The 16,025-nt window shown below is 55.2% G+C and overlaps 1 protein-coding gene across 5 annotated transcripts; it reads left to right on the top strand.

Annotated features, from left to right (window-relative positions):
* The first annotated feature begins 2,029 nt into the window (after nt 1-2,029).
* Nucleotides 2,030-14,414, top strand: Lrrc32 (leucine rich repeat containing 32). Of its 5 annotated transcripts, none has more exons than XM_005379852.2 (3): nt 2,030-2,410; nt 7,289-7,379; nt 10,565-14,414. In XM_005379852.2, exons 2-3 carry the CDS (start codon nt 7,293-7,295, stop codon nt 12,467-12,469), a joined length of 1,992 nt encoding a protein of 663 aa, XP_005379909.1. In that variant the 5' UTR covers nt 2,030-2,410; nt 7,289-7,292; the 3' UTR covers nt 12,470-14,414. The 5 variants fall into 5 exon arrangements, with proteins under 5 accessions (XP_005379909.1, XP_005379907.1, XP_005379908.1 ...); XM_005379850.2 differs by lacking the exon at nt 2,030-2,410 and adding an exon at nt 2,434-2,577; XM_005379851.1 differs by lacking the exon at nt 2,030-2,410 and adding an exon at nt 2,589-3,440.
* The last annotated feature ends 1,611 nt before the right edge of the window (nt 14,415-16,025 follow it).

Genomic DNA, 16,025 nt, shown 5'->3' on the forward strand with positions numbered 1-16,025 from the left:
ACAAAAATACCAACCCTGTGAGGTCTGAGCTGTCCATCTGTGTCTGGAGGGTGCAACCAGGAGCTGAGCAGTACTGGATACACAGGTGGCCTCAGTGGCCTTTAACAGAACCTCTACCTAGCTGCCAGGAAAACCCAAGCTGCTCAGTTCCCACCCATCTTCCTGGACTTGGCCTTCAAGGCCTCCAGATTCAGGCATCCTCTGTGTTCTCCTCTGCTCAGGGAACTCCATTAAAGTAGGTCCTAGACATTATTCACCAGCTCACTAAGGCCCACGAGGGAAGAGCTCATATTTGCTGAGCCCGTAGGTACTTTACACGGCGTGATCCCTCTGTGATCCCTCATTAGCACTATAATTAGTCTCGCTTTGCAGAGGAACAAACTAAGGTCAGAAAGATCAAGCAACCTGCTGAAAGTCACACAATGTGACTGTTGAGGGAGGGAAAAGATGAAGGAAGGGTGCCGAGAAGTTCCTGGCTTTTAGCCGGAGGCCCCAAGAGACATCTGTAGCAGGTGGGCATGCTTGATCGCCCAGATGTTTCCAACTCTTGGGGAGCCCCATCGGGCACTAAGTATGGTGGAACCCCACGAACCAACTAACCACAACCACAACTGCTGCACTGGAGGGGAGCTGCCCAGCCCCAGCCTGCCATAGCCCCAGCGTGCCCCAGCCCGCCGCTAGTGAGTGACAGCCCAGTAGTTTCTGCTTGGTGGCAGCTCCAGGAAGAGTGAGGCAGTGCTCAGCCAGTCTAACCTGGCTGGGGTAGCAAGCCAGACAGAAGTGCCTCAGACACTCTCTAGTTTAGCCATACTGTGTTCACACTGCACTTTCATAGACATTTGTCCCTTGGACAAATACCTGGAAAAGGAAGCCGTCAAGGAATAACTTAAGTATTCCCCCCAATCTGTGCAATAAAGCCATCACAGCAGTTACTCACAACCCCCAGGGACAGGTCACCAGCCTGAACCCAATACGCTAGTTCTGGAACCAACCCCAAGCCGTAGCTAGTGTCTTCCCCACTTCACAGAGAGGAAACCAAGGTTCTATCTGTCCTGACAGAGCACTCTGATTAGGGCTGGTATGGACCACGTGGGACTCTTGCAAGCACAGATCTGAGGGCATGGTGGTTGGAGGGAAGAGAAAGAATGGATACCCTTCCCAGGCTTTGACGGGCCTCTGACCCATAACCTCCTACCCACCCCCTCAGGGCAGCTCAGGAATCCTTCCCTGACCTGTGAGGCTAGGTCAGGCCCCAGGGCCAGCTGATGTCAGGTGGGTCCTCTCCGGGCTGACCTCCTCCGCCCAGGTCTGTTTCCAGAGTGGTCTGTATGGGAGGAAGAAAAGGTATTGGCTGTCAACATTTCAGGGAGCCCAGCTCTATGCCCAGTTTTATCCTGGTTTGCCACAAGGCAGCAGGTGGTCACTTACACAGTTGTAAACTGGAGCCCCAGCACTGAGCCACTCAACGCTGGTGACAGCAGGGAAGAGAACATATTGAAAGAGGAATCTACCCACAGAACTAAGGCCTAGAGAGCAGGGTAGACATCCCTCCCTCATGTACCCTTACCTTGAGGCCACACCCAGCAGGACAGAGTACCAGAGCTTTGGCAAGGCGAGGCTTTGAAAGAGGGAGTGGCTTTGGAAAGATCTGCTCCAAATCCTGATGTAAAAGACAATACAGCCACCCCGCTCATGGACAGCACTTAAAAAACCAGGGCAAGAGGGTGCCCCGACTTGACTAGATTTAGGGTTGTGGACCCATCAGCCTAAAATCCCTGCCTCTCACAAGCTCTGTGACTTTGGCTGTGCCGTTTAACCTTCCTGAGCCCCAGCTTCCCAACAACAAATGGGGATCTAACCAACTAGTTTTTACCTGTGTTTACTGTCCACACCCCTGGCTCCAGCTTCTACATCTGAAAAACTGAGGAATTTGATAGTCCGGTAGATGATGGGGGAGGAACGGCTACTGTGCGGGGAACCCCCTCCGCGGCCGCCCCAGGGCCAACGAAGGGTCATTTCCTTCCGCCGTTGGTGGCCGCCAGTCACCTCTCCTGACTCTCTCCGCCTCAGAGCGGCGGCGCCGGCCTTAGGGAAATCGGGGCAGGCAGGATTTCCTCTCAGCACCCGAGCTCCGAGCGCCGCCCCGCCCCTCGCGGGCCCCCGGCTGCACGTGCCGCTGCCCCGGGGCCTCGCTCGCCCGCGCAGGCTTTGCTGTCTTCTCCCTCCCGGCCTTTGCAGGGGTCCCCTTCGCCCTTGATCCTACTCAGCCCGGACTCCAGCGTACGGAAGATGCTTCACCCCACCCCCGCACCGCCAGTTCGCGAGAAACCGAGTCACCCACGAACGCAGGGAGCGGGCGCTAGGACGCCACGGCCCAGGCCCCTCGGGGCGTGGCGGCGGGGCGGGAGAGGTATTTAAACTCGGCGGCGCCGCCCCCTCGCGGCCGGCTCCGGTGGGGCGGTGCATCGGCCGATCTCCGCGGCCGTGACCCAGGCTGGCACGGGTGGGACTGGGGTCAGGTTTGCGCAAAATGTGCCGAGGCTGCCCGGGAGAGGAGCGGCGGCTGCGCTGAGCCAGGTAGGAGTCCCCCGGCTCGGGGAGGCCGGAGGGCGCCCGGGAACCCACGGTCCGCGCCCTCGGAGCAGCCGCGCTGGGGTCCATTAGGGCGCCCGCAACTCTCCCTCCAAGCGCTCTCCTTTGCGCACGGAGCGGGGCTTAGCCCGCTGTCGGCCCCTGGGAAACCTCCGGGTTCCTGCGTCAGTGGATCTTTCCCACGAAGGGGTGAGGCCGGCATTCCCATTTGACAGGTGGGAAAACCCTCGTCCAGTCGTCCAAGGCGCAGGACTTGCCCAGGAGCAGAGATAGTCAAGGGCGGCTCAGGACTTGGATTCCGGTCCCCTCCAGTCCTCTGCGTGCTCCGCTCCAGACCCCGTGTGGGCTTCCCATCTCGCTCCGCTGTGGTAGTCTGCCCGTCCCTCTAGAGCGGGCTTCTCTACTCTCCCAGGGGTTTGAAGCCAGCCTTCTTCATGGAGGGCGAGACGGAAGACCCCCAACCCCCACGTCTAGCTAGCTGAAACTGCGCCGTCACAGCCGCATTCCCCGCGCCATCGCAGCCACATTCCTTTGGGTTAAGGTCTAATTCCCCCGTGGGATGCACGTGTCTCCAGAAAGGGGCTTGCCCTTAGTGATTCACTGTCCGCTGCTGTGAAGCTCCGCAGTAGCTCTCCCAGGACTCGGGTCTGCCAGTAAATCAGATGGGGACTGAGAGCAGAGAGGGAGCACCTCAGAACCTAGACTGAGCTGCTCTGCTCCGGCTGCCTGTGCGCGCGGGGTCTTCGGCGGGTCAGGAGGGAGAGCTCAACAGTGGAAACAGTTCCTTAGGAGGCGGAGGGACTGATTCTGATCTTGACTCTGCTATTTGCTGCCTGTGTGATTTTTGGGTAAGTCACTTCTCTGGGCCTTATTTTTCTCATGGGCAAAAATGGGAATATTTCTATAGGGAGCAGCTGGCTCATCATGTGCCAGAGAAGACAGCACTCAGGGCGTGTAGACCTGCATAAGTCCCAGCTCCAAAACACTTAGAAGCTGGTCACTTCACCTTTCTGAATCTCAGTTTTCTCCTCTGTAAAATGGGAATTGTAGTAATTGCCTCATTGGGTGGTTGTGGGAATTAAATGAGATGACATAGATCAAGAGCTTAGAAGAGTGGCTAACATTGTTACATAATAGGGATGGGCTATTTCTCCCTCCCTCTCCCTCTATTTCTGTCTCGCATGCGTGTGTGCGCGCACACACACACAAAGACACACACACGGGCAGGGGCACAGATATTCTTTGGCGCCTCTCTAAGCGAGAGTCCTGCCTTTTCTCCTGCCTGCTCTTGCCTCGCATCACTTGTCAGAAGACCTGGGACCTCTCTCCTCAGCATATAAGTCCTGTGGTGCTCAGTCCTGTGAGTCTCTGTACCAACCTTGAAGGATTCTTAGTCTGCAGCCATACGACCCTGAACATTCTGATCCCACTGGAAGGATCCTTGGTGTCCCAGGCGCCTCCACAGCCATTGTCCATGTGATCACAATGGCTAGGGTACCAGAATTGGAGCCAGGTTGCCTTGCAGATGAGACACCATGGCACGGGGTCTGGAGTGAAGGGACTTGCCCCAGAGGAGGGCTAGCGAGCAGTGGAGTTTGGATATGAGCCTGGGTCTGAGTGACCCTAGCACCGCCCCCCCTTGTCAGAGAGCAGCCCTTAAAGGGAGCACACTGTGTCCTGGGCACTTCAGAGGGTGCCCACAGCTGAGGTGTCCCTTCTTATCATTGTTCTGTGCGCTGCAGAGACTGCCCCTCCTGGATGTGCAGGTGTTCACATTGGGGATTTGGCAGAGGAGGAGCCGTAAGGGTCCTGCTGGGCATCTTCATCTTTAGACTCGAAAGTGTCACCACTCAGTCCACTGCTGCCAAATATGTGCTCCCAGCTCTGCCATTCGTTCCTGAGATCTGTAGTAAACACCTACCCAATAAGCCCCGCTTCCCACAGAATAAAAAATAAAATGTCAGGAAACGGTAAATGTAAGGAAAACAATAAAACATGTGAAGGACCAAGAGAAGAACAGCCCAGGCAGAAGAATTGGGCAAAGGCTGTGAGGGAGGGATAAGCCTGCTCTGTCTGGGGAACTGGGAGCAAGCTAGAATTGGGGAAGGAAAGGGAAAAGAAGATGGTAAATAGAGTCAGAGAGGGATCGAGTAATGCCCAGACATTCCTGGAGACGTGCAAAGTAGACATTCGTGACTGGACGCACGATTTTGAAACCTCACTCTGGTGTGAGGTATAGGACAGATTGTAAGGGGTCAGAGTGGAAGCCAGGAAACAACTGGGTCAGCCCTTGCTGTGTCCGGCCCCAGGATCGTGGTGGCACCTGTCAGTGGTGGTGACAGAGGAGGGAGGTGTGCGGGTTGAGGGTCTTTTCTTCTAGGAGAGCAGTCACAGCCTGCTGATGTGGGGAAGGAATGTGGCAGGAGGTGAAGGGAGAGTCCAGGGGTCTTGCCCTCCCAACATCACCTTGTCACCAAGACTCCTGGTGTCATTCCCTGTGCCACCCTGGCCTGCTTGGTACCATGACATGGATCTCAGAAGACAGTGCGCCCCGTCTCCCCTAGGGGAGCTTCCCACAGGATGGGGGGGCGGGTAACAAAGCATGGAGAGCTGGTGTGAGCTCATAGTATGGAACCAAAAAGGCTTCAGGGAAGCAAAGGCTTCAGAGAACCAAAGAAGGCTTCTCGGAGGAGGGGAGATGGAAGCCGAAAGCAGCAGGATGTGGAGGTATTCAGCAGAAGGGGAGAGGAGAGGAAGTGAAGGTTGAAACAGTGCAAAGGTGCTCAAAGACCTAGAGGGAGAGGACCCAGGGAGAAAGGAGGCTACAGAGCTGGCCCTTGTTCCTCCAGAGCCTGGGGGCCCTTGATTCTCATTTGATTCTGGGTATGCTAATGTCAAACAGGTGGTGACATCTGCTTGCTTGCTTCTTTTCTGGGGGGGTGGTTTGAGACAAGGTCTTTACTATGTAGTTCAAATTGACACCAAAACTCATAGCAATCCTCCTGCCTCAGCCTCCCAAGTGCTGGGATCACAGATGTGCAACATGACACCCGGCTGACATCTGTTTTTTAAACAACAGAACAAAATTTCCCATCAACATAAGCAGCACTGCAGTGGGGCAGGGCCTGTTGGCCTCAGGGAGCCAGGGAAAAGATTTGAAAGATAACTGGAGGCCCTTGCATGTTCCAGCAAGAAAGGACCTCAGAGCAGCTATCAGCAATTAAAGGTCATTGAAAGTCATTGCTAGTGGTTTCCGACAGTCAAAGCACAACCCCCAAAGGCCCTGCACATGCCTTTTCTCCCAGGCCTTCTTCAGAGTCACAGTCCCGCCCTCATGATTGAGCCTGCTCTGTGGAGACCTAAGAACCTTCCAGTATGGAATTTAAGGACACAGACCCAGGCTCACCTGGACCTGCCACTTAGCTGGCTTTATAATTAGCCACTCTGAGACTTAGTTTCCCTTCTGCAAAATAAGAATGGTAATAATGGAACCAACAAGTCACTGAGTTATTGTGAGAATTAAGTGAATTCATAGTTATAAAGTATTGAGTGTCTGGGCTCTGTGAGTGACACCCTCAGAGAATACACCTCGTTTGATCCTCAGCGAAACTTAGTATGGTTGTCATTAACTTCAGAAAAGGAAACAGGCTCACAGAGGTGAAGTGACTTACACAAGGTCACACAGCAGGTAAGTAGATGAGACGAGAGGGAGCAGGCAGATGTGGGTGACTCCGGTGTTCTGAAGGGCATTATGGGTCCCTCGTTGTTAACACCGTTTGTCCATGTTATAATCACTTCTGTGTTCTCTGTGTTTTGTGTCCCCAGTTCTCAGCACAGAGCCAGACATGAGAAAACATTGGTGATGCTGTGACTGATTGACTGAATAAAACTGATGGATTGATTTGTGTATCCCCAGCAGTTGGCCTAAGATGGTCCTCAGGGAGATCACCCGGGGACTCAGTCTTGCTGAGGGCTCTGTGGTTCCCTCAACCAATCCCTGGCTGCTCGTGGAGCAAGTCCCAGTGCCCCTGTACAGCCAGTGGCCTCAGTGAAAGTATGGGGCCTGGCAGCCTGTGCTGGGGGAAGTCCGCAAACAGTGCTGGGGCCGGGCAGGTCCCCTGGTGGGGCTTCCTGTCAAGGCCCCGATCCCAGTCCTTGAACAATGGCAAGGGCTAGAGAATCAGAAAATCAAAAGAAAAAGGACCAAATGAGGAGGGTGAGAGTGGGGGTTGAGGTAGAGGGCTGGTGGGGTGGGTAGAGGGGGTGGAATGAGGAATTATATTTGGGGCCTAAGGAGCTGAGGTAGGGGACCTGCTGTGATGTGGGTAGATATAGAGGCAGAGCCCCCCTCACTATCCCCCACCCCGAGCATGGTCCAGGGCAGTCCTGGGTCCTTCTGCCTCCTGCACTTCCCCTCCAGGCTGTTTCCTATCAGGTGGGGTCTTTTGAAAATCCACACCTGACCAAGGCACCACTGCTCTAAAATTCTTGCTTCTCCTGGACACTGATCCAACTTGGCCTGGCCTCCCAGGGGCTCTATGCGGCCCCAGGTCCCACCTGCTCCCCTCCTCCGTATTCCAGCCCAGCTGCAGCCTGGAGCTTCCTGTGGGCAGGCAGAGAGTGGGAGAGGTGGGGCTGGCAGCAGGAAGGAACCGGTGGTCTCACAGTGTTTCCCTGTCCTCCCCACCCTACACAGAGCCATGAGCCACCAGATCCTGCTGCTTCTGGCCGTGCTGACTCAAGGCCTGGATACCTCCCAACACCGAGACAAGATGCCCTGTAAGATGGTAAGATGCTCTGCCAAGTGAGGATGAGGGACATACCACACCACCTTTGTCCTGAGATGTCCTCCTACCCCACCTCAGAAGCCAGAAGTTAGAGTCAAGAGAGGAAAGGGATTTACCTTGCATTTAATGAGCAACCACTAGAATGTTGAAATACCTTGTTTACCCAGCAAGCGTACCCAGTAAGCTTTGCTATTCCCATTTTACAGAGGAGGAAACTGAGGGTTAAAGAAGTGGATGACTTGAACAAGATCATGTAGTTAAGAACAGTGAGCCCAATATTGACCTGTATTCCTCTAAGCTGTCCTTACAGGAGAGGAGGCCCAGCTGGGGGGATCTAGAATGTATAGGAAGGTAGAAGGAGCTAACTGGGAGAGGTTCCTCTGTCCTTGTCTTTTCTGGGGACAAATCCTCTTCCCTAACTGAGTTCCTTGACCTGGACCTGCCCTCTAGAATGCATCTCACTCATTACTGGCATTACTCACTCATTACTACCGCCTCCTCCAGGAAGCCTCCCTGGACCCTTCCCAGGCTGACTGTCTGGCCACTTCCTCTTCTAGGCTTCTGCCATTCCCTAGCTGTCCTGCACCTCAGTGCTGAGCACACTGAGCACACTGGCGTCCTGGTGAGTGGTCTGAGCCTGTCTTACCTTCCAGACCAAGAATTTTTCTAGGGTAGGGACAGGTTTGATTCCCATTTGTTCTTTTTTTCTGCTGCAAGCCAAGGAGACTGGCCTCCAAGGTCCTGGGACCCTGTCCGGTACAGGGAAAAGATACCATTTGGGTCCACTGGGAAGGCTGGGCAGCCACATAGGTCAAGGCTGGAGAAAAGAGCCGCCCTCTAGCAGCCCCACTGGGACACAGAAGGGGCAGCTGCGGCAGGAGACCAGAGCGCTGGCAGGTGACTGGCAGCCCTTCCCCTGGGCTTGTGGTCTCTTCTGTGGCTACCGCTGTTCTTTCTCCTGTGAGTCTCAGAGATCCTGAGAGAGAACCCAGAATGATGAGCAGAGAAGGCCTCAGACGTAACCAGATACCAACACACCTTAGGGATAGAGGGAGGCTCTATGTAGGGAGGGACCTTGGTCCAACAGGCAGAGAGGAGCAGGGGCAGCTTTGGTTCCTTCCTAGGGAAATGAGATCAGAAGCGGGAAAGCACTCTGTGAAGCAGCAGAGTACAGGCAGGAGTAGAGAAGACACGTGCTACTGCCCCACTCCAGGACAGAGTCAGAGCAGGAACTGATTGAATCAGGATTCTCACCCAGCTGTCCTTACGCTGGCCACTGCCAGATGCCTCTTCCTGCCCTGGCGTGCTGTCCCATGTCCAGACAGTAAGTGGAACTGGTGGCAAGTCCCGTTCCTGCCTAAGAAGAAAGCTGGGTAGTGGCTGATGCTGCAGAGAGAGCAGGGAGGAGCTCTAAAGCCCAGCCTGGGTGAGCCCTGGGTGAGCCCCATTAGTCACTCCCTGCTAGGAGCTTGAGGCTGGGGGTCAGGAGGCAGCTGGACATTGAATTCGAGGAGCTGCTGTGGCCTTCAAGCTCTCTCCTGCCGTGGACTGGAGAAATGGGCTCTGCCCATCAGCAGCCGTGGTGTGTCTCTAGCACAAGTCCTGGCTCCTGAGCTGATAGCAAATCTCAGACTCTGGGCTGGGCCAGTTTTGTGCCCTAGCTTACCGTCAGGCTGGTACCTAGGGAACCTTTGCCCATGTAGAGGGAATATGGGTGTGGGTTTGCAGATGAAGTGACACGTGAAGCGCAGTACAGTGCCCCACTCCACTGCCCTGTAAATGGTGCCCGGTGTTATTTCCTGTGTTAAAGGAGTCCGCCCGTGTGCTTGACTAGCTGAAGGCTCAGTAGTCAGAACTCAACTTGCACTGATAGGAACAGAAACTGGTAATGGTAGTGGTAACGTTGAGCCTATGGCTCTCTGACCTTGCACAATCTCAGTTTCCTTAGGGAGGACATAGAGGAAGGGGACAGGAGGATTAAATGAGGTGAGGGATCCGTGTACTCAGCGTGGAACCCACTGCAGGGCTGGACTTCCTCTTTTCGTCATTTCTTCCTTAAGTCAGGATGGTCTGGGAGCTGAGGCTGGCGATGAGGCTGTGTCTGTGACGCCAGTGAGCTGAGAAGTGATGAGGGAGGAAAGGGCAAAGACTGGCAAGGTGTGGGTGTCAGCTGTGGGAGAATCCCTGGGGCTCCTGAGGCTTCTGTGAAGCCCGTTTCCCAGGAATAACAAGGCCATCATGGTGGACATGCAGTAGGAAGGGTCACACAGATACCCGAGGCTGGGCAGCTCCATCCTCCCCTACTCACTTGGGGCTTTTGGAAGAAATGACAGAGCCAGACCCCATGAGGAACCCCCAGGCTGTTTTTTCCTTGCTGGCTCAGCTTCGGCTTCCTGTGACCTCATGTGGGTTGCTCCCTCTTCAGGTCTCAGTCCCCCAACCTGGGAATTGGATGAGCTGCCCCGGTTTTGGTCTGATGCTCTTTGACTCTAATCACGTGATTAGTTCCTTGCTTTCCCCTCAAGAAAGTGATTGATTCCAAGCCTCAGCCCTGTATACTAAACCTTAACACCACGCAGATGTCTGTGACTCTTGTCACAGAGGAGCAGTCACCACACGTGGGCCCAGTGCAGAGGACAGGCAGCAGGAGTCACAAGTAGTGCTGGATGCCTTACTGAGGGTCCCGGACTCTGTCCTGGGAGAGATAAGAACAGCAGGGTTTTTGAGCAGTTGCCAGGCATTGCAGGTGGGTATGTCAGAAGGAGCAAATGCAAACAGTAAATACAAACTCTCAGGGCGATAGCAGGGTCTCAGGACAGGGAACCAGGCCCTGCTGCTCACTGACTGTGTCACCCTGACTGATATACATGGCTTAGTTTCCTGTGAAATGAGATAATAACCAGTACAAGGTTTTTCTTAGTTTGTCCCCCGTCCATTTATTACTTGTCTGTCTACCTACCAGACCTTCACCGAGTCCCTCTCTGTGCAGTGCTGTATTGGGTGCTAGGTACAAGGTTAGGGGGAGAATGGGTCATCAGCCAGGCTGTGGAGGACAGTCTAGCTTTCTGGGAGTCCATAGAAGCACTCACCCAAGCCTTGAGGGGAGTTAACTGTCCTAGAGTAGGCTGTCTGGCTGTACCCCTACTGTACACATGAATGCCCATTGCTCTTTCTACCCTCCCCAGGTGAACAAGGAGGCCTTGTGCCAGGGCCTCGGCCTGTACCAGGTCCCTGCAATGCTCCCATTGAACATCGAGGCCCTCGACCTCTCTGGAAACCACCTGCGGAATGTCCTGGTCTCACCCTTGGGCTTCTACATTGCCCTTCGTCGCCTGGACCTGAGCGCCAATGAGATCAGCTTCCTGCAGCCAGGAGTCTTTCAGGCCCTGCCCCATCTGGAGCATCTCAACCTGGCCCGCAACCGCCTAGCGGTGGGCACCGCGCTGAGCGCCGGAGGCCTGGGTCCCTTGCCCCACGTGACTTCCCTGGACCTATCTGGGAACAGCCTGTACAGCGGCCTGGTGGAGCGGCTGCTGGGCGAAGCCCCCAGACTGCGCACACTCTCGCTGGCGGAGAACAGCCTGACCCGTCTGACTCGTCAGACCTTCTGGGGCCTGCCTGCGCTGGAACAGCTGGACCTGCACAGCAACGTGCTGATGGACATTGAAGATGGTGCCTTTGAGGCCCTGCCCAACCTGGCCCGTCTCAATCTCTCCCGGAATTCCCTCACCTGTATCTCCGACTTCAGCCTCCAGCAGCTGCGGGTGCTTGACCTGAGCTGCAACAGTATCGAGGCCTTTCAGACAGCCCCGGAGCCCCAGGCTGAGTACCAGCTTGCCTGGCTCGACCTACGGGAGAATAAACTGCTCCATTTCCCTGACCTGGCCACCCTCCCAAGACTCTCATACCTGAATATGTCCAACAACCTCATCCGGTTCCCCACAGGGCCGCTGCAAGGCAGCAGTGGCCTCCATACACCTTCCGAGGGTTGGTCAGCCTCGCCCCTCCTCAGCCCCAGCTGGAACGCTAGCACCCGTGCACTCTCCCAGCTCTTGAACCTGGACTTGAGCAACAATGAGATTGAGCTCCTTCCAGACAGCTTCTTTGAGCCTTTGACCTCCCTTCGCTTCCTGAACCTCAGCCGGAACTGCCTGCGGGCCTTTGGGGCCCGGCGCATAGGCTCTCTGCCCTGCCTGGTGCACCTGGATTTAAGCCACAATGTGCTGGAGGCTCTAGAGCTGGGTACCAGAGCCCTGGGGTCCCTACAGATGCTGCTCCTACAGGACAATGCCCTGCGGGATCTGCCACCTTATACCTTTGCCAACATGGCCAGTCTGCAGAGGCTCAACCTGCAGGGAAACCGAGTCAGCCCCTGCGGGGGACCAGCAGAGCCCAGCCTCCCAGACTGTGTGGCTTTCTCTGGCATCCCCACCCTCCGTGTTCTGAACATGGCAGGTAATGAGATAGAGGTGCTCAGGGCAGGCGCCTTCCTCCACACCCCGCTCACCGAGCTGGACCTCTCTGCCAACCCTGGTCTCAAGGTGGCCACAGGAGCCCTAGCAGGCCTGGAGGCCTCCTTGGAGATCCTTGCACTGCAGGGCAATGGGCTGACTGTCCTGCAGGTGGACCTGCCCTATTTCAGTTGTCTAAAGAGGCTTAATCTCTCTGAGAACCGCCTCAGCCACCTGCCTGCCTGGACACAGGCTGTATCACTGGAGGTGCTGGACCTGCGGAACAACAGCTTCAGCCTCTTACCAGGCAGTGCCATGGGTGGCCTGGAGACCAGCCTTCGGCGTCTCTACCTGCAAGGGAATCCACTCAGCTGCTGCGGCAATGGCTGGCTGGCAGCCCAACTGCACCAGGGCCGTGTGGATGTGGACGCCACCCAGGACCTGATCTGCCGCTTTGGTTCCCAGGCTGAGGTATCACTGAGCCACGTGCGTCCCGAGGACTGTGAGGAAGGAGGACTCAAGAACATCAATCTCATCATCATCCTCACCTTCACACTAGCCTTGGCCATCCTCCTTACCACACTGGCTGCCTGTTGCTTCGTCCGCCGGCAGAAGTTTAACCAACAGTACAAAGCCTAAAGAAGTCAGGAGATCCTTCAAGGTCTGTGCAGGCACTGGAGGCACAGAGGAGTGGGAACTGGCCTGTGGCCACAGAGTTAGCCAGAGTCCCAGAGCTCTGGTCTCTAAATCCCAGGCCAGGGCTCCTTTCTCTGCATCCTGCTGCATCAGTAGGTGGCCCACTTCCCAGGCTGTACATCTGGTCCAGCTGTGGAAGCCGGAAGTTGGGTAAGCTCAGGGGCAGCAGATCAACAGAGCTTCACAGAGCATCTGTTTGGGTCCATACCAAGTGAAATACATGCCTGCCCTCTGGTAGGGGCGTTCGTCACAGTGCCAGGCAGTGACCACAGTGTGATGAGGTTGAGGTAGGAAAGCCTGGGGCTCCACTGCTTTGCAGCCCCACGGCTTTGGTGTGGAGTCCTGCCCTGGCTGGGCCGGGGCAAGGGAGGACCAAACCCAAGAGGATTTGTCTGAGACATTTTCAAGCAGACTGTTTTGTCACATCTTCTAATAATGACTTTCAGCCTCTCTGGAAAATGACAAGCTTGTGGCTGGAAGACAGAACCAGAGCGTCATGAATATATTTTGGATCCAGTGCTGTTTGGGAGGCTATAGCAGCCCCAGCAGGACCTGGTCAAGAGGTGGCCACCCTGGGCTCCCATCCAGTGGGCCATTCTAGGTCCTGCTCTGGACAGGACCTTTCCCTCCCGGGCACTCTCCTGTTGCACACGTTGACCCCAATACTGCCTGAACCCCTCCCGCCCAGGCCCCACTTCTCCACCCAGCCCCACCCCAACTGCTGAGCCAAGGGCTACAGTAGGTATCTGGTTCTTGTTTGTACCCAGATTAGCAGCTGCAGATGCAAATCCAAGCCTTGTGGCTGCCTCTGTGTGACAAATCTTGGACGTTGGTATTTTACCTCTGTTATATAAAGGAGGAAAGTAAGGTTCTAGAAGTCCCCCTCCAGGGTCTCACTGCTAAAATGCCATAGCTGAGATTCAGACCCACATCCTCCTGTCTCCAGGGTCTGAGTTTGCTGCTGCTGGGCCACAAGCTGTTAGGTAGACACGAAGTGGTCCCATGTCACCTTCCCAGGGCTTGAGCTTCCCTGTGCTATGCACACCTCCTTTCTCCTCTCCAGGCAGTTGTAGGTCCCGTACTTTCTCATCCTAAATGTCCCTCATTCCCTCCTTCGTGGACTGGTGTGTGTCTTCCTTTTGCTCTTCTACCTCCTGCATTCTCTCATTCCATCTCCCTCTGCTGAGCATATCCCGGAGTTTGAGACCATCAAGTCTAACCTCCCTGCTGCACAGATAGGGAAACAGGTTTAGGAAAGAATAGGAACGGATTACATAGACTCAAAGGCAGAGCCTGTGGGAAAAAACTAGATTCCAGCCTCACTGGGGTGAAATTGGGTGTAGGCCTTCTCCCAGCTGCCACGTGGCAAGGCATTGCTGACCTCAGACTTTCTTTGTGCTCCTCATCTTGCAGGGATTTTTTGCCCCTTAAGAAATAGGTGCAAAGATCCAGTCAAATAAACCCTTCTCCCTCATACCGTGGGGTCATGAGCCGTCTGGGAAGAAAGGAAACTCCAGGACCAGCCAAAGACCCAGTTATTGTCCTCAGCATCTTGTCCTCAGCGTCATACCACGGGCATTTGGTAAGGGGCAAGAGAATGAAACTGGGACCCAGAGAGGATTAAGGGCTCACAGAGCTGATGGTCAGAGTCAGGGTAAGAACCCTCCCTGCACCCTGGTGGTGGTGTGAAGGCCACTGGGTGGCTCAGTGCTGGCTGATCACAGGTGCTACTGCATACAGCAGTCTTCCTCAGGCCCAGAGACAAAGTGCTGGCCCCTGTGCTTATCCTATGAAAACACTACACTGTGCTGCTGTCACCTCACACGTCTTGGGACCAGCTCCGTGTGTAACCCACATGAATGTATTAAAGTCTAATTTTGGAGAAATAGTGTGTTCTGCCAGCCTCGTCCTTGCGGTGGGTACGCTTGAACCCCAACTGCTTCTACTTCCTATAGGGTCTTTCAGCCCTCATGACCAGGGTCTGGAAGACACGGAGGCTCAAGGCCATCACCACCTTGGACCTTGGGGCTTTAGTCTCCTTCAGGATGGCACACAGCCCTGCTGAGCACACACCTGCTTCCCACCCCAACACTGAGAGACTGGTGACTTCCTTCTGCAGCTACATGTCCCTTCCCTTTCTTTGCGCTCAGCCTCTCCACCCCTTTCTTAGGGGCTGAAGTCTTGCCCATCTTAAAAACAGCAAAGAGACCCTTAAACCCCGTTCCGCTTCCTCGTTCTGCTCTTCACACGCAAACTTCCCCACCCCACCCAGGCTGTGCCTGCTAAGGTCTCTGCTAGCTCCTTTTCCAAGCTCTGAACTTTCCAGACTTCATCTCCTGGACCCCTGAGCCAGAGCTCCTCACCTATGACTTCCCTGACATCTGTGACCTCACCTATGAAGTTGTCTCCTCCCTCCCAGGCCACTCCTTTCCTGGCTCCTCTACATGCTCATCTCTCTTGAGCCATCTCTGAATCATGACCTCTCGGACTGCTCTTAGCTGAAGCTACCCCATGGCTCCAACTACGAGGTGCATATCTCTGTCTCCACCCTCATCTGCCCTGAGGATCCAACCCTGTACCAAGAAAGCTAAAGGTCTCCAGAGACATAGAAAATTAAAGAAGAATTTAGGCTGCAGATCCAGATTGAGCTTGGACAGTGAGAATTACTGGTTCTAAGATGGGAGCTGGAGAGTGAGAGTGCGGGGCCTGGTGCCTTGGGAAGGGGCAGGAGCCACTTCCTTGGGTGGAGGGGAGCTGGGGCAGTGTGAGTGCTGGGAGGCAGAGGCAACGGCCTGGCAGGATCTGGAAGCCAGAGAGTAATCCCCCTGCTTCTCCCGTCTCCCATTCTGCAGCTCCAGGAGCTTGTCTTCTAGTGCCCAGCTCCTCTTCTCAGCAGCCCGACTCCTAGTCACAGCCTCTGCAGAAGCCAGCCTTCCTCACCAGCCTGCCTCTCCCTAAAGTCCAGCTCAGTGATCCTCCTAGTCCTTCCTCTGTCCTGGGTACCCGCCTCAGGCCCAGCTACCACATGGGCTCTGGTGCCACAGGTCTGCCTCCTGGAGAGGCAGCTCTCCAGCCAGCTTCTCTGGCCTGTAACTCTCCCCTTCTAGTTCCTGTTCCCAGCTCCCACTTTCCAAAGAAACGTCTTAAACACCTATTTCCTGGGGTGGTGTTGGGATGAGAAGGGGTGTGACAACCTGTGGCACATAGTAGGTGCTCAGTGAAGGCCTAGATGTAGTATAGGCTGACTCCTAGGGTGTCTGGACCTCCCACCCAGCTGGGAGCCCACCAGGCTCCTGACCCCTTTTCCTGGCAAACAGGCGAGTTTGCTCACCTGGCCAAGACCCCCCAGTGAGTCAGAAATTCCTGTTTTCGGCCAAACGTGGACACAGCTGCCAACTAGGTCATCAGAGCATCCGGCTTCCCAGGCTTTTAGCAAATTTCAGGGAAGAGGAAGGCCCTTGTGGACCCCATGTTGCAGGCCACCCGAGGTGCCATCACT

The sequence above is a fragment of the Chinchilla lanigera genome, unplaced genomic scaffold (genome assembly GCF_000276665.1).
Source record: "Chinchilla lanigera isolate Chin_1 unplaced genomic scaffold, ChiLan1.0 scaffold00013, whole genome shotgun sequence".
Lineage (NCBI taxonomy): Eukaryota > Metazoa > Chordata > Mammalia > Rodentia > Chinchillidae > Chinchilla > Chinchilla lanigera.

What these genes read in the sequence shown, in the direction of transcription:
- Lrrc32 (XM_013512077.1), top strand. Translation starts at nt 7,131, where the DNA reads ATGCGGCCCCAGGTCCCACCTGCTCCCCTCCTCCGTATTCCAGCCCAG. An exon ending in ACAAGATGCCCTGTAAGATG is followed by an intron (nt 7,380 to 10,564) that starts GTAAGATGCTCT and finishes TACCCTCCCCAG; the next exon opens with GTGAACAAGGAGGCCTTGTG.